This window comes from Lipotes vexillifer, unplaced genomic scaffold, assembly GCF_000442215.2.
Source record: "Lipotes vexillifer unplaced genomic scaffold, Lipotes_vexillifer_v1.1 scaffold808, whole genome shotgun sequence".
Taxonomy (NCBI): Eukaryota; Metazoa; Chordata; class Mammalia; order Artiodactyla; family Lipotidae; genus Lipotes; species Lipotes vexillifer.
Genome location: NW_006786020.1, coordinates 1 through 21,554, shown reverse-complemented (window position 1 = coordinate 21,554; position 21,554 = coordinate 1). Strand labels below are relative to the sequence as shown.

Sequence of the window (21,554 nt, the reverse complement as noted above, 5' to 3'; positions counted from 1 at the left end):
TTTGCCAACTTTTCTTACAGGTGTCTCTGTTTTTCTTATTGGTTTATCTATATATATATATATATATATATATATATATATATACTGAATAAATACTTTGCTTAATATATGCTTTGCAAATACCTTCTCTTACTCTGTGGGCTGCTTTTTCTAGTAGGAGGGTAAACCTGTAGCTTCTGTGCTTTCCATGATTTTGAAAATCAAACCTCACTCCTACCCATTCTTTAAGGTTTAACAATTGAACACTTTCTATGAAACACCCTTTTATTACTTTTCTATAACTCCATCCTCCATTAATTATCTCTGCCCTTCTAGAGTACTTATGGTCTGATTCTGTGATCTAATAGTATACAATCGTATCCTTATTTGTCTCTTACATATCCTCTAGCCAGATCATATTGCTTAACTTCTTTGTATGTATTACTTCCCTGCCTAGACTTTAAATCAGAGGACAGGGACCCTTTTTTTTAATATATATATTATACTTGGCACATACCAATATATACAGCTATGGCAAGAGCTCAATACATGATACATGATTTGAAAAATACTAACACTGTAAGGAATATCTGCTATCCACTAAGAAGAATTGATAGCAAATGAATTGTTCAAATTAAATACATTGTGTTACAGAGTTCTTAAAAACAGAGCCACAGACGTATTCCTCAGATGGGTTTAAAGTATTGGGAGAGTTTCACTTTAACTACCCTAGATATTATTTGGAACTCCAGTCTTTAACAGTTCTGAATCTAGTTGTGTTTACTTATTCACCACTGAAAACACTTCCTTTTCACCTAGAGTTGGTATAATTATCCTACTCCCAATTCATGTGTTTCTTTATGCTTTTGTTTTGCTGTTGGTTTCTTTGGTCAATGTACATCCATCCAGGAGTCTGGAAGAAGCCTGAAATGATAAGGCAACGTAGGGCATCAACATGGTCTTTGAGAGTCTTTTTATGCCCATAATTAGCTACCTACTATCTGTTTCTCCATAAAGATGAGGGTGCTGCAGGTGGTGGTGGTGATGATAATGTTTTTCAAATATGAAAGGATATTTTAAAAACACATCTATTTATCTGTGGACTTCTGGAACAACATTAAATGCACCAACATTCGCATTATAGGGGTCCCAGAAGGAGAAGAGAGAGAGAAAGGACCCGAGAAAATATTTGAAGAGATTATAGTTGAAAACTTCCCTAACATGGGAAAGGAAATAGCGACGCAAGTCCAGGAAGTGCAGAGAGTCCCATACAGGATAAACCCAAGGAGAAACACACCAAGACATATAGTAATCAAATTGGCAAAAATTAAAGACAAAGGAAAATTATTGAAAGAACTAAGGGAAAAATGACAAATAACATACAAGGGATCTCCCAGAAGGTTAATAACTGATTTCTCAGCAGAAACTCTACAAGCCGGAAGGGAGTGGCATGACATACTTAAAGTGAAGAAAGGGAAGAACCTACAGCCAAGATTACTCTACCCAGCAAGGATCTCATTTAGATTCAATGGAGAAATCAAAAGCTTTACAGACAAGCAAAAGCTAAGAGAATTCAGCACCACCAAACCAGCTCTACAACAAATGTTAAAGGAACTTCTCAAAGTGGGAAACACAAGAAGAGAAAAGGACCTACAAGAACAAACCCAAAACAATTGAGAAAATGGTAATACGAATATATATATCAATAATTATCTTAAGTGTGAATGGATTAAATGCTCCAACCAAAAGACACAGGCTCACTGATGGATACAAAAACATGACCCATATATATGCTGTCTACAAGAGACCCACTTCAGACCTAGGAACACAGTCAGACTGAAATTGAGGGGATGGAAAAGTATATTCCATACAAATGGAAATCAAAAGAAAGCAGGAGTAGCAATACTCATATCAGATAAAAAAGACTTTAAGGGCTTCCCTGGTGGCGGGCTGAATGGATACAAAAACAAGACCCATATATATGCTGTCTACAAGAGACCCACTTCAGACCTAGGGACACATACAGACTGAAAGTGAGGGGATGGAAAAAGATATTCCATGCAAATGGAAATCAAAAGAAAGCTGGAGTAGCAATACTCATATCAGATAAAATAGACTTTAAAATAAAGAATGTTACAAGAGACAAGGAAGGACACTACATAGTGATCAAGGGATCAATCCAAGAAGAAGATATAACAATCATAAATATATAAGCACCCAACGTAGGAGCACCTCAATCCATAAGGCAGCTGCTAACAGCTCTAAAAGAGGAAATCGACAATAACACAATAATAGTGGGGGCCTTTAACACCTCACACCAATGGACAGATCATCCAACCAGAAAATTAATAAGGAAACAGAAGCTTTAAATGACACAATAGACCAGATAGATTTGATTGATATTTATAGGACATTCCATCCAAAAACAGCAGATTACACTTTCTTCTCAAGTGCGCACGGAACATTCTCCAGGATAGATCACATCTTGGGTCACAAATCAAGCCTCAGTAAATTTAAATAAATTGAAATCATATCAAGCATCTTTTCTGACCACAACGCTATGAGATTAGAAATCAATTACAGGGAAAAAAAACTTAAAAAACACAAACACATGGAGGCTAAACAATACGTTACTAAATAACCAAGAGATCACTGAAGAAATCAAAGAGGAAATCAAAAAGTACCTAGAGACAAATGACAGTGAAAACATGATGATCGGGGCTTCCCTCGTGGCGCAGTGGTTGAGCGTCCGCCTGCCGATGCAGGGGACGCAGGTTCGTGCCCTGGTCTGGGAGGATCCCACATGCCGCAGAGCAGCTGGGCCCGTGAGCCACGGCCGCTGGCCCTGCGCGTCCGCAGCCTGTGCTCCGCGGCAGGAGAGGCCACAGCTGTGAGAGGCCTGCGTACCACAAAAAGCAAAAAAAAAACAACAACATGACAATCCAAAGCCTATGGGATGCAGCAAGAGCAGTTCTAAGAGGGAAGTTTATAGCAATACAAGACACAAGAAAAATCTCAAATAAACAATCTAACCTTACACCTAAAGGAACTAGAGGAAGAAGAACAAACAAAACCCGAAGTTAGCAGAAGGAAAGAAATCATAAAGATCAGAGCAGAAATAAATGAAATAGAAACAAAGAAAACAATAGCAAAGATCAATAAAACTAAAAACTGGTTCTTTGAGAAGATAAACAAAATGGATAAACCATTAGCCAGACTCATCAAGAAAAAGAGGGAGAGGACTCAAATCAATAAAATTAGAAATGAAAAAGAAGTTACAACAGACATCGCAGAAATACAAAGCATCCTAAGAAACTACTACAAACAACTCTATGCCAATAAAATGGACAACCTGGAAGAAATGGACAAATTCTTAGAAAGGTATAACCTTCCAAGACAGAACCAGAAAGAAAGAGAAAATATGAACAGACCAATCACAAGTAATAAAATTGAAACTGTGATTAAAAATCTTCCAACAAACAAAAGTCCAGGACCAGATGGCTTCACAGGTGAATTCTATCAAACATTTAGAGAAGAGCTAACACCCATCCTTCTCAAACTCTTCCAAAAAACTGCAGAGGAAGGAACACTCCCAAACTCATTCTATGACGCCACCATCACCCTGACACCAAAACCAGACAAAGATACTACAAAAAAAGAAAATTACAGGCCAATATCACTGATGAATATAGATGCAAAAATCCTCAACAAAATACTGGCAAACAGAATCCAACAACACATTAAAAGGATCATACGTCATGATCAAGTGGGATTTAACCCAGGGATGCAAGGATTCTTCAGTATATGGAAATCAATCAATGTGATACACCATATTAACAAGTTGAAGAATAAAAACCATATGATCATCTAAATAGATGCAGAAAAAGCTTTTGACAAAATTCAACACCTATTTATGATAAAAACTCTCCAGAAAGCGGGCATAGAGGGAACCTACCTCAACATAATAAAGGCCATATACGACAAACCCACAGCAAACCTCATTCTCAATGGTGAAAAACTGAAAGCATTTCCTCTAAGATCAGGAACAAGACAGGATGTCCACTCTTGCCACTATTATTCAACATAGCTTTGAAAGTCTTAGCCATGGCAATCAGAGAAGAAAAAGAAATAAAAGGAATCCAAACTGGAAAAGAAGAAGTAAAGCTGTCACTGTTTGCAGATGACATCATACTATACATAGAGAATCCTAGAGATGCCACCAGAAAACTACTAGAGCTAATCAATGAATCTGGTAAAGTTTCAGGATACAAAATTAATGCACAGAAATGTCTTGCATTCCTATAAACTAATGATGAAAAATCTGAAAGAGAAATTAAGAAAACACTCCCATTTACCATTGCAACAAAAAGAATAAAATACCTAGGAATAAACCTACCTAAGGAGACAAAAGACCTGTATGCAGAAAACTATAAGACACTGTTGAAAGAAATTAAAGATGATACCAACAGATGGAGAGATATACCATGTTCTTGGATTGGAAGAATCAATATTGTGAAAATGATTATACTACCCAAAGCAATCTACAGATTCAATGCAATCCCTATCAAATTACCAACTGCATGTTTTACAGAACTTGAACAAGAAATCTTAAAATTTGTATGGAGACAAAAAAGACCTCGAATAGCCATAGCAGTCTTGAGAGAAAAAAAACGGAGCTGGAGGAATCAGACTCGCTGACTTCAGACTATACTACAAAGCTACAGTAATTAAGACAATATGGTACTGGCACAAAAACAGAAATATAGATCAATGGAACAGGATAGAAAGCCCAGAGATAAACCCACGCACCTAGGGTCAACTAATCTATGACAGAGGAGGCAAGGATATACAATGGACAAAAGACAGTCTCTTCAATAAGTGGTGCTGGGAAAACTGGACAGCTACATGTAAAAGAATGAAATTAGAACTCTCAGTAACACCATATGCAGAAATAAACTCAAAGTGGATTCAAGACCTAAATGTAAGACCGGACACCATAAAACTCTTAGAGGAAAACATAGGAAGAACACTCTTTGACATAAATCACAGCAAGATCTTTTTTGTTGCACCTCCTAGAGTAATGGAAATAAAAACAAAAGTAAACAAATGGGACCTAATGAAACTTAAAAGCTTTTGCACAGCAGTGGAATCCATAAACAAGACGAAAAGACAACCCTCAGAATGGGAAAATATATTTGCAAAAGAATCAACGGACAAAGAATTAATCTCCAAAATATATAAACAGCTCTTGCAGCTCAGTATCAAAAAAACCAAATAACCCAATCCTAAAATGGGCAGAAGATTTAAATAGACATTTCTCCAAAGAGGACTTTTAGATAGCCAAGAAGCACATGAAAAGGTGCTCAACATCAGTAATTATTAGAGAAATGCAAATCAAAACTACAATGAGGTATCATCTCACACCAGGTAGAATGGACATCATCAGAAAATCTACAAACAGCAAATGCTGGGGAGGGTGTGGAGAAAAGGGAACCCTCTTGCACTGTTGGTGGGAATGTAAATTGATACAGCCACTATGGGGAACAGTATGGAAGTTCCTTAAAAAACTAAAAATAGAATTACCACATGACCCAGCAATCCCACTACTGGGCATATACCCAGAGAAAATCATAATTCAAAAAGACACATGCACCCCAATATTCACTGCAGCACTATTTACAATAGCCGGGTCATGGATGCAACCTAAATGCCCATTGACAGGCAAGTGGATAAAGAAGAGGTGGTACATATTTACAATAGAATATTACTCAGCTATAAAAAGGAACGAAATTGGGTCATTTGTAGAGACGTAGATGAATCTAGAGACTGTCATACAGAGTGAAGTAAGTCAGAAAGAGAAAAACAAATATCGTATATTAACGCATATATGTGGAATCGTACAGATGAACCGGTTTGCAGGACAGAAATTGAGACACAGATGTAGAGGACAAACGTAGGGACACCAAGGGGGGAACGTGGCGGGGGTGGTGATGGTGGTGGTGTGATGAATTGGGAGATTGGGATTGACCTGTATACACTGATGTGTATAAAATGGATGACTAATAAGAACCTGCTGTATAAAAAAATTAATTAAATAAAATTTTTTAAAAAATTTATTGACGTATAGTTGATTTATAATATTGTATTAGTTTCAGGTGTACAGCAAAGTGATTCAGTTATACACACAGACACATATATATATTCTTTCAGATTCATATATATATATATATATTCACCTATGTATATATTCTTTTTCAGATTCTCTTCCATTATAGGTTGTTACAAGATATTGAATAATAGTTCCCTGTGCTGTACAGTAGCTCCTTGTTGTTTATTTTATATATAGTAGTATGTATTTGTTAATCCCACACTCCTAATTTGTCCCCTCCATATTTTAATATCCACTTTAAAAGTTACTTTTACATGCAATGCATCATTGTTCAGTTTACACTTTTAGTTCTCTACTCTTCAGTATATTTGGAGACCCAGAAACATTTCCCCTAGAAGTGAAATCTGAGCTTTATTAGAGAAAAACAACAACAACAAAAATTTAAAGTCTCCTTTTAAAACTTTTTTGGAAGACTATTTAATTAAATTAAATTTCATTGCTTGCCTTCTGGGACTGAGATCAAGAAAAATTAGATGTGTTATCTCTTTGGGGAGTGTTGTGCTAGAGTGGCTGCATTTCTCTCATATATCAGATAATGAGATGGCCAGTGCTTTTACAGGCTTTGTCCTCTTCCTTCCCCTGGGAATTCTACAACAAACCGCTCAACTTCAAGCACAACTTTCTTGGAATGAAATGTTTCACCTATGATTCAAGAATCCTCTTTGTGCATGTGGTAAATCGGAGAAAATGAGTCAAAACTCATAGGGAATTCTCTATCAGCTGGTGTGACATTTAGGAAGGGACATGAAATCCTTGAAGCCTCTAGGGCACTATTTAATGTATTACTGCAACGAAGTTGGAAGAGCAATTTTCCATGATATGGTCAATTCAGTCATTGTTACAATAGGGATGCAATAACTATAAAGCATTTCCTCAAGTGCTTAACTCATTATGGAAAAACAACACTGGATAAAAACCTTAGGGACCTGAGGTGGGGTAGGAAAATGGATGTTCTGGTTAGTACAGGGTTTGGTTGCACTTAACAGAGGCTGACTGTATTAGCTTAACCAACTAAGGAGTTTATGTAACAAGTCTGGGGTAGGCTGTGCAAAGCTGGTGAAGCACTTGAGAAAGCGGGTCCCTTCTCCCTTCCTGCTCTACCATCTTCAGCATAGTCACAAATGGCTGCCCTATCTCAACACTGCATCATCACAGTCTGGACAAGGGGAAGGAGGACAGGTTAAAGGCAGAAAGCTTACACTGGCCGTCTTTTTTTTTTTTGATGTATCAGGGGGAAAGTAGCCTGCCATGAAGTAACTTTTGGCCACCGGAGGACTAGATGCTCACCCTAGCTTTTGGAAGCATTTTAAATTCAATTGTTAACACGCCCCTCTCCAAATGCATCTATGATTCTGTTAGCAAGGAAAAACAGTTGAAACTGGTAATGTCTAGCCCATTTGATTAACTGAGTTAAGTACCATACTTTAAATTTTGCTGTTAGACATTTTTCTAAAAATATGTTTATAGTTCTATGCCTTTGAAAGCTTACCGCCACACAAATCACAACTAAATTTTCTTTTATTATTTCTCAACTTACTTGATTTTTCAAAAAGAAAGGACAACTTAAGATACACCCACTTGGTGAACTGCTGCGCTGTCAGTACTACTGCAAGCACTTCACAAAAAAGTGTCCAAATGACTAACAAACATGAAAAAGATACTCACTGATAAAGATTTGCCATTGGAGATATACAAGTTAAAGCCATAATAAATTGCCATTACATTCCCAGCAAAATGTTTAAAATTAAAAAGAGATAATACCAAATGTTGGTGAAAATGTGGAGTAACTGAAACTTTTCATACATTGCCAGCACCTGGGTAAAATCTCTTCAGAAGGTTGTTTCATAGTTATCTACTGACCCTAAACCTATGAGCAATCCCGTTCCTAGGAATGTGCTCACCTCTGCTTACCAAAACACATGCACTGAAGTGTTTATATTCATAATGGCAAAAACCTAGGAACTCACCAAATATGCACCACCCACCAGTGGAAGGAATAAACTATGCTTTAGACACATAATGGAATTCTATACAGCAACGAGAATGAGCAAACTACAATTACATGCAAAAATATGTATGACTCTCACAAATATTTGAGGGAAAGAAGCCAGAAAGCATCACAAAAAAAGAACTACTGTGTGAGGAGAAATTTATATAAAGTTCAAAAATAGGCAAAATTATCCTATGAGTTCTAAGAAGTCAGAATAGTAGTTAAAACCCTGAGAAGAACAGTTGACTTAACATGGGCAAAAAGAGAACTCTTGGGCTCCTGATATCATCCTGTTTCTTGATCTGGGTGTTGGTTAACCAGGTGAGTTCACTTTGTGAAATTCATCATGGTATATATTTATGATTGGTACTCTTTTCTGTATATATCTTATACTGCAGTAAAAAGGTGAAAAAGTGACAATTATATATACTGCTGTTAAAATGAAGTTGTCCCATCTTTTATCTAAGGCCAATTCTATCCAACTGTACTTTTTTTTTTTTTTAAGTCTTTAAGGCATTTATTTCATCCATGGATTTTGGGATGTAATTTATGAAGTTGAGAATCATTACAGTACAGTGTATTGGGTTGGCCAAAAAGTTTGTTCGGTTTTAAGTAAAAATAAGACATTTTTCATTTTCACGAAGAACTTTTGACCTTATTCACTAACCAAAGGAACTTTTTCGCCAACCCAATATTACTTTTTTTACATTAAAAAAATTGAAGTATAACTGATTTATCATGTTGTGATAGTTTCAGGTATACAGCAAAGTGATTCTGTTAGACATATATATATCTATTATTTTCCAGATTCTTTTCCATTATAGGTTATTACACAGTATTGAATATAGTTCCCTGTGCCATACAGTATGACCTTGTTTATCTGTTTTATGTATAATGGTGTGTATCTGTTAATCCCAAATTCCCAATTTATCCTTCCCCCCATCCCCCTTTGGTAACCATAAGTTCATTTTCTATGTCTGTGTCTATTTGTCTTGTAAATAAGTCCATTTGTATCATTTTTTTTTTAGATTCCATATATAAGTGGTCTCATATGATATTTGAGCACCTTTCAATCCTCCTCTTATTTGACTTCTCAGCATTATTGGCTACTCTTGTCCATTCCTACCATTTAGAGAAACTCTCTTCCTTGTGCATTTATGATTTACTGGCTCCTGATTTCCCACCTGACTTCTCTGGCCACTCATTCTGTTTTCATGGTGAACGTCTCTTCCTTTACTCATTTTTGAAATGTTGAGTGCAGACCCCTCTTCTGAGCTACAGAGTTCTATATCTAACTGCCAAGCAACATTTTCACTACACATCTCACAAGTACAGAAAAGTCAACTAAGCTTAATATCTCCCTCCTTAGTGTTGTTCATCTTTCCAAATTCCTTGTCTCAGTAAATAGCACCAACCAGTACCCAACCCAGAAACCTATGTTCAATTTATAGTTATTGAATGAAACACAGAAGATGCAAAATTGTGGGTACGACTTTTGCTTCTCATCACAGTGGACTAGATATAGTGAAGGAATCATCCTGCTACAAAACTAGATGTGAATCAGAAATAGTTTTTGATGTTTTATTTGGCTCTCAGAAATTAGAAGAGTCTTCAAAGACCCTTCTTCCTACCAAATAAAGAGAAATAAGTCTTGAGCAGAAATTAGAGCAGGGTTCTTTATGCATGCTGGAGAGATGGAGTTGGTCTGAGTGCAAATGCCAATAGCAGTTCTGCGTGAGGAGGTAAATCTGATACTCCTGCATTTAGGACAGGGGTCTCCAACACCTGGGCCACAGACCGGTACCGGTCCACAGCCCGGTAGGAACCGGGCCGCACAGCAGGAGGTGAGCGGAGGGTGAGCGAGCAAAGCTTCATCTGCCGCCCCCCATCGCTCGCATTACCGCCTGAACCATCACTCGCGTTACCGCCTGAATACCCCCCCCACCCCCCGTCCGTCGAAAAGTTGTCTTCCACGAAACCCGTCCCTAATGCCAAAAAGGTTGGGGACCGCCGATTTAGGGAACACCTGCTTTAGGGGACACCATAGAGAGGTTTAAAGTGGCCCCAGGTTGCTGGCACTCCTGGACATGCAGCAGCAGCAGATGAAAATCATCTTTGAAATGAAGTGTCCTCAATTTAAGCCATTTGGATTCCCACTTACTTAAGATCAAGGAAATATAAATTCATAATCTAAGATCAACAAGTACACAAGGAGGCCAGACACCATGCGTGAGAGAAAAAAACAACACAACTTATTTAGATATTGGGATTGTCATATACAGAGTACAGAATAACTACGTAAGAAATGTTTAAAGAAATTTAGTATGGAACCACAAAGTTGGGCAAACAATGAGACTATCAGGAACAATGAGAAAGATCTATGTGACAATAAAGAGGAATTTCTAAAAATAAAAAATAGATTTTTTAGGAATTAATAAAACTCAATGTAGGGGTTTACCAACAGATGAAACATAGTCAAAGAATGAACTGGAACATGTGGCTGAAGAAATTTCCCAGAATGCAGCACAGAGAGGTAAGAAGATGGAAAATATAAAATAAGCTAAGAGATATGGGGAACAGAAGAGGAAAAGGAAACATTTATTTGAACCCTAAAAGAACAGAGTAGAGAGAACTGAGGAAAAGGAATAATTGAGGAGGTGATGACTGAGAATTTTCCAGAAGTGATCATAGATATAAATCTATGTTTCCAAGTAGAAGAAAAGAAGCCCAGGTATAGATACATCATAGTGGAACTGTGGAACAGCAAAGACAAAAAGATTCCAAAAGTAGAGAAAAAGAACAGATCATAAAGTACAGCAGCAATGATGAACACCAGAATGAATGAAATAATACCATCTTCAAGGTGTCAGTCTTGCATTGTAGATCCAACCTCTTTTTTTTAAGAATGAAAGTGATACAAGGATATTTTCAGATGAACAAAAAGAGAGTTTACCATCAAGAGACCTCCACTAAAAGAACTTCTAAATATTTACTTTAGGAAGAAGAAAAGGATCATAAAGTAATGGTCTGAGATATGAGAAGGAATGGTAAGTAAATAAAATAGGAAACATATAAATACATGCATATAAATACCTGTGTAAAAAGTCTGGAGAGGCGTGACCAGACTTAAAGTGTTCTAAGGTTCTTGGATTGTCTGGTTAGAGGGTTTAAGATATTATTTAATTTAAAGCTTTGTTCTATTAAATATGCATGGTAAAATTTCCAGGGTAACACTAAAACAATAGAAATTGAACATACAAGTTCCACATGAATAAAAAAATTAAAGGATAAACGCTACTCCCGAGCCCTCTATTTAGGAGCCAAGGCATTCAGCTGAACAGTAATAGTGTTCAAGCTTTGCTACTTAAGGGAGCAGCATTTAGAAACATGGGCAGAGTCCAAGAAGCAATAATCTACTTTCAGGAGGCTATACGTCTTGCACCTTGTCACTTAGATTGTTATGAAGGTCTCATCGAATGTTACTTAGCCTCCAACAGTATTCATGAAGCAACGGTAATGGCTAACTATGTTTACGAAACTCTAGGAGCCAACGCACAGACCCTTACCCTTTCAGCCACCATTTGTCTTGAAGACCCAGTGACACAGGAGAAAGCAAAACTTTATTAGATAAAGCCCTGACCCAAAGGCTGAACTACATTAAGGCTGCAGAGAAAAAAGCAGAGCTACTTACCAGAGAACAGAAAGATGAAGTTGGAATTGCTTTGCTGCGGAACACGCTAGCTAATCAGAGTGACTGTGTCCTGCCTCCGATCCTAGATTTCCTTGTAGCTGTGAGTGAGTTTCAGAAAGCAATGGACCAGTACAGTATAGCACTAAGTGGTGGACTCCCTCCATCCTGCCTATGGAACTGGAGTGGTTTGGAGAGGCCAGGCATTAGCAGTTTCTCTGTGACTGGGTGGTCATTTCGCTGCTGTGCCAGGGAGATGACGCATTAGCCAGGAAGAAGCAAGGCAGAGATTCAGGCCTTTCCTTTGTTTTGTTGTCCCCTAGTTTGGACCCCAATGACCAGAAGTCTCTAGAGGGGATGCAGAAGGTAGAGAAGGAGGAGTCTCGCGGATGCCACTCAGGAGGAAGACATGGACGACATGGAAGGGAGTAGGGAAGGAGGGGACCTGGAGGGCAGCGACAGTGAGGCGGCCCAGTGGGCTGGCCAGGAGCAGTGGCTCGGCATGCAGTGAGGCAGGCACAGCTCCGTGGCCACCCTGGCCTGCCCTGCTCTGAGCACTTCCATGGACTGAAGGAACCTGTAGGAGCCTGCTCTCTGGGAGAACAATGATTCAGCATGTGATTGCAGCAGGGGTCTCTGCCCCTTGCTCCGTATGTCTAGTAGTGACTTCATTTTTAAAAACTGAGCCTGACCAACCTTCCATATATCTCCATCCTCCTCTGCTCCAGCCAGGGAGGACAAAGGGAGCGCTCTGAGAGGCCCATGGACGTGTCGGGGCTTCTGGGACAGAGTGCTTTTTATAGAACTAACTTGCAAGCTTGAGGAATAGACAGTCGGACTGGCTCTTTCAGAGGGTTTCCTGTCCCAGAAATTATCCTGGGGTGTCCACACTTCCCTAGTGACCTTGCTTCCTTCTGCAATGTTAGTAATGTCTTAAGCTCACAGTTGCTGTTTTGCGGAATAGTTCTCCTATTTGCTAATCTGGTAACTTGCCTATGAGCCTGGGTCGAATCTGAGAAACAAGTGTGACCTAGAGCATGAACAGAGGTGCAGTTGGGGTAATTAATAAAACTGGTTTTTGTACAGTAAAAAAAAAAAAAAAAATTAGACTGCATATTACACAGAAAGCCAAAATCCAGCTAAGTGAAGAGACATGTAAAATTTAAGGACAGGGAAAGTGAGAGTGAGAGAGAGAGAGAGAGAGAGAGATGGAAGAGAAGGGAGGAGGGGAGAAAGAGAGGGGGAAGGGGAGGGAGACGGGAAAGATATATCAGATAAATATCAATAAAAAGAGAACTGGGATAATTACCTTAATATTTGACAAAATAGATTTTAAGACACACACAAAAACAGCAAAAATAAACAGTACTAGTGATAAAGAGGGCCACTACTTAAAAGTTAAATTTATCAGAAAGAAAAATATAACCATTTTAACTTGTATTAAATAACCTTAAGCTATAAAAATCAAAAATTCATAGTTTCAGGGTAAAACTGACAAATGCAGAATTGTAGGTACTCCTTGTTTTTTTACTGTGAAAATCACAAAACAATGGGTAAATACATTTAAAAGATAACATGTTTATTGCTTGTGGCATTAAGGGTGATTTTGCTCCATTTTCTAAACTTTCTTGATTGTTGTGACAATTGCTTTTATAATTAAAACACCTTTTTTTTCCCCAAAAAAATAAAGTATGGAAGTTAAAATTTTAGTTGATTGAGGACTTGAGGTGGGCTTAGTTAATTAGGGTTTTACTGTTTTGGGGCTAATTATATAGTTTTAGTTCTTACCCCAATGTTTATCAGGTTGAGTACATCTTAATTACAACTTGTTTCTTTGTATTTTGCTAGAATGTCAAATGATTTACACATGGACTTAAAATTGCTCAGGCAATCCTTGACTGATACATTAAAGAATCTAATTTACCACAGTTACTGTTTTCCTAAATAAGAATAAAAGATTTTGCAAAGAATGCATAATAATGCATTCCACATTTAAATATGCTATGACTGATTGTTGTTAGCTACATCTGGATATCTGTATCAACAACAGAGCTTTGATTTTTCTCTGCTTCTGCCCAGACATCACTATTATCACTGTAGGGGATCAGTTACTCTGAAAAAAAGGCAAGATACAAATTGGTATTTTTTCTCATACTGATACTCTCTTAGACTTAACTTTCCAATTCCTAAAACTCAGTGCTCTACTTATACATATGCCTTTTGAAACACTTTGTGGTAAGCAACAGTTACAGGAAATAGGAACAGATCACTGTATACAAATAAAAAATAAGGCAGTATGCTCTGAGTCTGGTTCTAAAGAAAACAGGCACAGGATTTTTTTTTTTTTTTTTTTTTTTTTTATTACAGGACTGAAAAGAGACAGTAAATAGACTCTCTTTAAATGTATCATCTCAAAATCTAAACTGTAAAACCTAGTTAGTCTATTATACAGATTTTTTTCATAGTTGATTAAATTTTACTGTGCAATTCTGGGAAAGAAATAACACCATGTTGGAAAAGTATAACAGTAATTTAAAAATACTTATATTTTGAAGGATATTTAAAAAAGTGATAGGAATTCTAAAATTCTTATGTTTTACCCCATCAATGTGCTTTACAATCTTTTGAGATTTGAATATCCAGAATATTCAGTTAATGTAATCCTTTTGCTGTTTAGACAACAATAAAAGAATAAGAATGGAATGCATTATTTGCATCTCTTTGCTATTGAAGATAACAGTGTCAAAATTGAATCTTAAAAACTTCAGAGTAGATTAATAAATAAGTCGATTTCAAGCTATCATTATTTTTCTTTTTTACTGTTTATTGAATTATAACGTGTACAAACAGCACAAATCAAGAAGTGTACAGCTTGAGGAATTCCTACAATGACACTTCGTGCTATCAGCACATTGTATCATTAACTTTTAAGTTGATAAACTGGTAAGAATGAAGGGTTAAAACCATCAACAACTACCACAAAAAAGCAGAGTACTAAACAAGAACCAGTAAGTGTGACTAAACCAGGTGGGAGGCACACCTGCAAAAACGAAACACGTTTTGTCACATTTTATACCACACAGGTTTTCTGTATCATCAGAACATGGGAGAATACATTGTCTCAATCTGATAGGAGCCGGACTTGGAGTTTCTCTTACTGTGCTTTTCCTCCCTTGCCTGCAGGAGTTGTATATTTCAAAGCAAACTGCAGAAAAAACAGAAAACTTCAGAACCAATTAGATTGCTTAGCAACGTTTTTGTCTTCTTTCCTGAGCTACTTCTGTGTAATCCTCCTGTCACGAATTGTGACCTTACACAGTTAACGTTAAAGTTGAAAATCAACTTTTCGACGTTTTGAGCGCTCTCTTCCCTTGACTGACAGATCGTTTTGTTCACTTGAAAGTGTTGGACGTCTCCTAATTCCCGGTCTAGTCATAACGCCCAGAGGTTACTAAAGAACACTCAAGATTCACAGGGACTCCACCCATGGTTTAACTTGTAAATACAAGCCATTCTGAGATCTGGGTCCTGAAATTATTTCACCCTTCGAGAGCAGAAATATTACCATGTTCATACAGTGAACTCTTAGATTTTAAAATTCTTTATATATTCAGCGACTTCTTCGACCCACCAGTAACTTTCCCAGTTACCAACCAATAATTTTACATAGGTTGCTATCTGTTTTGTTCGCAATTTACGAGCAATTTAGCCACACGTAAGCAACCTTAAGGAAGGGGAAGAGGGGTTCTTCCTGTCAAAGAATCCACACAATGAGAGGCCCGTGGTACCCAAATGAAACAATAATGAAAGATCGGCAAAGCTCAGAAATGTTCCTTAAAGCCACGAACGCCAGCTCTGATTTCAGGTTGCCGGAGCGCGCCCGCTCGGTAGCCTTTGTGGCCAAGAGGCAGAGGGGTCCAGGGAAGAGGGTCCCACTGTGGACGCTTAAGATGAGAGTGGGCGACCCTGCTACCGGCCCGCCCCCACCACAAAGAAGAGTAAACGCTCCGCATCCCCGTCACCAGGGCAACTCTGCAATCCGACACCTAGGCGCAAGATTCCGCATCTCGAGCCACCGGACACAGAACAGAGGCGTTTCACAGCCCGGACGCAGGGACTCCGAGGTCTCCCACAAGCCGCCGTCCCTGGGGTGCTGAGTGCGACGAGGGAGACGCCCTCTCTGCAGGCCCCGGGTCCGAAACTCAGCCACCCACAGCGACGCCGCCGCTCCCGGGTCTAGCTGACCGCACGTGGCGACTGTGATTGCCCCGGACGGTATCCCTCCGCGCCCCTCCCGCTCAGTCTCCCTCTCCATCGCCGGGACCCTCCGAGTCGGCGCGCCGCGGAAGGATCGCACGCACGCGCTCGCGCACGCCCCGCCGAAACGGCGGAGGGCTGAGGGAACCGCGGTAAGGAGCAGTCGCCGCTGCAGTCGGTGGCACAGCAGCTCCGCCGCCTCCCGCCGTTGGTTAGCCAGTCCCGCGGTTGCGGGCGGGAGGGCGGCCGGCCCGGGCGCGCCCCGCAGCTTGCCCCTCACCACAGTCCCAGCGTCCTCCCTCCACAGCTCCTCGGGGAGGGGGGCGGTCGGTGCCTGCGCAGAGCCGCCTCCTCCCCGCCCCCGCCCCGCCTCCACCCGCGCCGCCGCCGCCCGCGACCGCCGCCGCCGCCGCCGCCGCCGCGCCTGCTGCTCCTCGCCGTCCCCGCTGCAGTGCGAAGGGCTCGAAGATGGCCGGTTGGCAGAGCTACGTGGATAACCTGATGTGCGATGGCTGCTGCCAGGAGGCCGCCATTGTCGGCTACTGCGACGCCAAATACGTATGGGCAGCCACAGCCGGGGGCGTCTTCCAGAGCATTACGGTGAGGACCGGCGGTGGCCCGGGGACCCGAACCCGAGCGGGGCCGGCCGTGGGGGCGCCGCCGCGCGGAGCCGGGCCACCGGGAGGGCCGCGCCGGCAGGTGTGCGGGGCGACCGGCGCCAAGGATGCAGCTGCCGGGCGGGCGGAGAGCCGGAGGCCCGGGGACGCCCCCTCTGCGGGGCTGAGCTGACTGGCGGGGGCGGCGGCCTGGCTCCCCGGCGTTCCCAGTGCCTGTCCGGGTGAGGCTGGGGGAGGGGGCACTCGCCGGCTCGGGTGTGGGGGCCCTTTTCCCCTTGTTCGGCCCTCCTGGATCCCCTGGAATCCCTGGGGCTCGCTTTGTACGTCCCGGGGTGGAAGCGGGGACCGGAGGGGCCGGGCCGGGGCGCGCTGAGCCCGGGGTGGGGGGGTCCTCCGGCGGCCGGGCCGCCCCTCGCTCCGGGGACAGCGCGCCGCCCGCGCCGCGGGCTGTGAGAGGCGACGGTTGCCCGGCTCCCGGGATCCTCGCGGCTACTTGGCGGAGGTTTGCCGGTGTCCAGGCCTCCGAGGCTTGCGAGAAATGTACACCGACAACGTAGGTGGATTCGTGAATCTCGACTACAGCTCAGGCTCCATAGGATTTTTGTTTTTTTTTTAATTCTCCAAGATGGCGAACTGCCATTGATTTCTCTCTTCCTCCTATGGAGATTCATCGATACACCGTTATCCCCAGTTACGCAACATAGCTCTAAAAAAGGGGGTGCTTAAAGGGGCTTTTAGTAATCTGCGAAGACCAAGGGGACACTTAAGTTCTCCAAGTCCCTCCCTCTTTAGTAATGGTAGTAAAGGCACTAATGCAGATTTATGCTTCACGGTGCCTGATTTTTTTGTGACTTGGTGGTTTGACTCGGTTGCCACATGTCTGAGGGATAATTGTCACTAAGCGTCCAGTGCTGCTTTATTGTTTTGCCTCTTTCTAAACAAGGCTCTTTCTAAAATTGTGATGATTATATCAAATACAGGACCATTCTCTTAATTTCTTAAGCTTCACGCCCCCTTCCTATCAAACGCCCAAATCCAGGCCCCCTATTATGGGTGCTACTAATTATTCTTGTAATGCTTAACATGGTTTAAGATCTAGCGGTGTAGAACTCAGTCCTTGATACAAGTACTTTCAGGTTTCCTATTACCGCAGTGGGCTACAATTCTTACAGAGAATTGGCATCTGGTGATCAACTTTTTTCCTGCGGTCCTCTTGTCTTTGTGTGTGAGTTCCCGCTGTCTGGCCGGGAAGATTGCAGGAGTGTGCTTGGAAATGGCTGGGGCCTGCTATGACTCTGCAGTTCTGATGGGGGCGACGCCTTCCTTCTTATTCATGGAATGTTAGAATGCACGTTTTCTCCTTTCCGGTTCTGGTCGCTACCTCAGTTTCTTTCCCAGTCTCCCTCCATTTTCTCTGTTCTTTTACTGTTGCCTACTGCAGTGCTGCGGACAGAATCCTCTTTGCGTTTGCCCAGGGAGAAAACTGATTACTGAGGTGGTAGGGGAAGGGAAGTTGCAGAGAAAAAGGAGTAAGCGGCTAGACTAATAGAGAGGAGGGAAATACGAATTTGGGGATGCGCTGAAGTCTAGGGCTTGAAGTTCATATTAATACTATGGGGGATATTACAAGCTGTTTGAAGCGAGTAGAAGTGAACAGGTCTGCCAAGCATGGGCTGTATTTTAGGAGACTTTCAAACAACTTTAAATTTGATGCTACATGACTGTAACGTGACTGATTGTGATAGATAAGCTTTTGTTGAAAGTTTTTAGGTGACTCTTTACCATTACGTAAATACTTCAGGTACCACCTGATTTGAAACAGATTATAAATAACTCTTAAGTTTGCAGTTTATCTAGTGTCAACTAACAACTAGAGATTCTTTGCGTAGACTGGTTTTAGTTACCAGACTACACTCTTAACTGTGAAATCTAATTAACTGACTGATATAAAACATGGCACCGTGTAGGATTGAGTAATTTTTTAGAAAAGACTGAAACTTGATTTTACATTGTTGAAACGTGGATGTCTTGTAGTGGTAGTACAAACTTGGCAGTCTTTGCTGTTATACCAAGGCAAGGAATTAACTACAACTTTTTTCTTTTCTCTCTTTTTCTTTTCCTTTTTTTTTAAATTTTTTTGGTTTGGGGGCTGGGTGGGGGGTGGCGGGTGGACAGCCAGTAGAAATAGATATGATTGTAGGAAAAGACCGGGAAGGTTTCGGGGGGCTGGGTGGGGGGTGGCGGGTGGACAGCCAGTAGAAATAGATATGATTGTAGGAAAAGACCGGGAAGGTTTCTTTACCAGTGGTTTGACTCTTGGCGCAAAGAAGTGCTCAGTGATCAGAGATAGCCTATACGTGGATGGTGACTGCACAATGGACATCCGGACAAAGAGTCAAGGTGGGGAGCCAACATACAACGTTGCCGTCGGCAGAGCTGGTAGAGGTAAGCAAGGCACACTTTTGGTTGAAAGTTGCATGCCACGTTACAAGTGATTAAGCAATCTCTTTAACATTTTGAATAAAGTGTTAAAAGAGTCCATAATGGCTCTTTAGGTGGTTTTTGTGAACTGCCCAGCACTGAAGGAGGCACTGCTGTAGATTTACTTCCTCTGCAGCAGCTGCATACCAGCCTAACCTCTGAGATCCTGACTTTCTTCTCAAATAGAATATTCATATCATCTCTTCAGTTTCAACTTTAGTAAACTGAACATCTAAATTTGCCTCTTCTATATGGATAACTGAATCACTTTGCTGTACACCTGAAACTAACACAACATTGTTAATCAACTATACTACTCCAATATAAAATAAAAAGTTAAAAAAAATCAATTTGTCTCTTCAACTGTTATTCAGAATGTTAAATCATTCAAATTGGTTACTTTAGTCCCTTTGGGTCTTTGACCTTTGGATCTCTTCCTTTCTTGCTCACATTTTAGTCATTCACTATTCAGCATAAAAAAGGAAGAGTTAATATTGGCTCATTTCTATTAGAAACATTGCTGGCGAAGAGAGAAATAATTAGAATGAGGGTTTTGAAGTAAGTTTTCCACTTACTAAAATATTTTCAAAGACTAAGTGTGTCTGATTTATTCGAAAAGTAGGAAATTATATTTCATTTATATACTGGTCCAGAAATTCTGGTGTTTCCCGACTATTGCCAACATTGCAGAAATTCTTACTGTACTAAATAAATCTCACTACTTTTTTGAAAGCAGCTTTTAAAACTGAGGTTTATTACGACATCTAGTTGATTTACAGATACATTTAAATGTGTTAACCTGTGTAAATGTTTTATAAATAGGGAGGACTTGTGTAGCCTCATATAGCAGACTTGGCACATCTAATTTTAAGACCACATCTACCATGGGAAGAAACTTGAAGCTACTCTGAGCCATAATTTACTGCAGGGGTCCTACCAACTCCCTGCGACTGTCCTAAAGGTCACTCTTGTTCTGATGTGAGCTGATGCTTATGAGTATTTCTCCGTAGGAAAATTAGATGACTGAAATGGTATACAAATCTCTAAAACATTACCTGAGCTCAGATAAATATATTAAAAAGAAGCATCAACCTTGTGACGTAAAAACGAGAATGTTTTCATACCATACAGCACTACTGACATCTAGTGGCAGTGAATATAACATCTGACATATGTACATATGTTAATATTTTCACGATAGACCTTTGAACTGCATCACAGAAGACTCTGTTGTTGGAAATAGTAAATCTATTTTAGGATTTTAGACTCAATTAAAAACAAAGCTAACACAGGATATAGTACGCACAGGCCTTTGGTACTTTTAATTTGTCCTTTTATGAACGGCACTGAAAATGCTATTTAAAATTCGGTCTTGGTTTTCCTCTGGAAATAATAGATACATTTAGCCCCACTGGTAAGACTTAATAGTTGGTACTTAGTCAAGCAGTTAAATTTGGGGAGAATTTTATAAGTAAATAATTACCTAATTTTTTTTTAAGTTTATTTTTTGGGGACCAGTTTAATATGTATTTGTCCGACTACTCAGAAGTTTTTTGCCCTATATAAAAGATAAATGTCCATTAAAAGGAATGAAATAATGCCATTTGCAGCAACATGGATGGACCTAAAGATTATCATACTAAGTGGAGTAAGAGAAAGAAAAATATCATATGATATCACTTATATGTGGAATCTAAAAAATATGATATAAAGGACTTATTTACAAAACAAACAGACTCACAGACTTAGAAAACAACTTATGGTTACCAAAGGGGAAAGGTGGCGGGGCGAGGGATAAATTAAGAGTTTGGGATTGAGAGATACATACTACTATATAGAAAATAAATAATCAACAAGGACCTACTGTATAGCACAGGGAACTCTACTCAGTATAATAACCTAAAAGGAAAAAGAATCTGCAAAAGAATAGGTATATCTGTATGTATAACTGAATCATTTGCTGTACACCTGAAACTAAAACAACACTGTAAGTCAACTATACTCCAATGTGAAATAAAAATTAAAAAAGATAAATGATCACACTTCTTTTTTCCTAGCTAGTGTAAAGATATTTTTATAGAGCATTGCAGCTGCACTGATTGGACTTCCAAGATACAGTTAATAGTCAAAATGTTTTCAGCACATTACTAGTTTGAAAGTTCTCCTTTTTGGAGACCTGGCTGACTTCAGTGCTTCGTTGTTCATGGAAAACTAACTTAATGTAACTTACTAATGGGGTTCTCTCTGCTAAAACTTACGGGACTCTCTTGATTAACACTTCTTTTGAAACACTTTTCTTCTTTCTCTTTCAGTCTTGGTCTTTGTAATGGGAAAAGAAGGGGTCCATGGAGGCGGATTGAATAAGAAGGCATA

The 21,554-nt window shown here is 40.2% G+C and overlaps 1 protein-coding gene and 1 pseudogene across 1 annotated transcript; both read left to right on the top strand.

Annotated features, from left to right (window-relative positions):
- Positions 1-12,337, top strand: part of LOC103078383 (anaphase-promoting complex subunit 7 pseudogene) — a 140,689-nt pseudogene extending 128,352 nt beyond the window's left edge.
- A 4,214-nt stretch (positions 12,338-16,551) lies between these two features.
- LOC103077822 (profilin-2) lies at positions 16,552-21,549 on the top strand (the record flags this gene model as incomplete). Its single annotated transcript, XM_007458383.1, has 3 exons — positions 16,552-16,683; positions 18,953-19,145; positions 21,494-21,549. Coding segments are annotated over exons 1-3 (381 nt in total), but the record flags the coding sequence as incomplete, so codon positions are not given.
- Between the last annotated feature and the right edge of the window lie 5 nt (positions 21,550-21,554).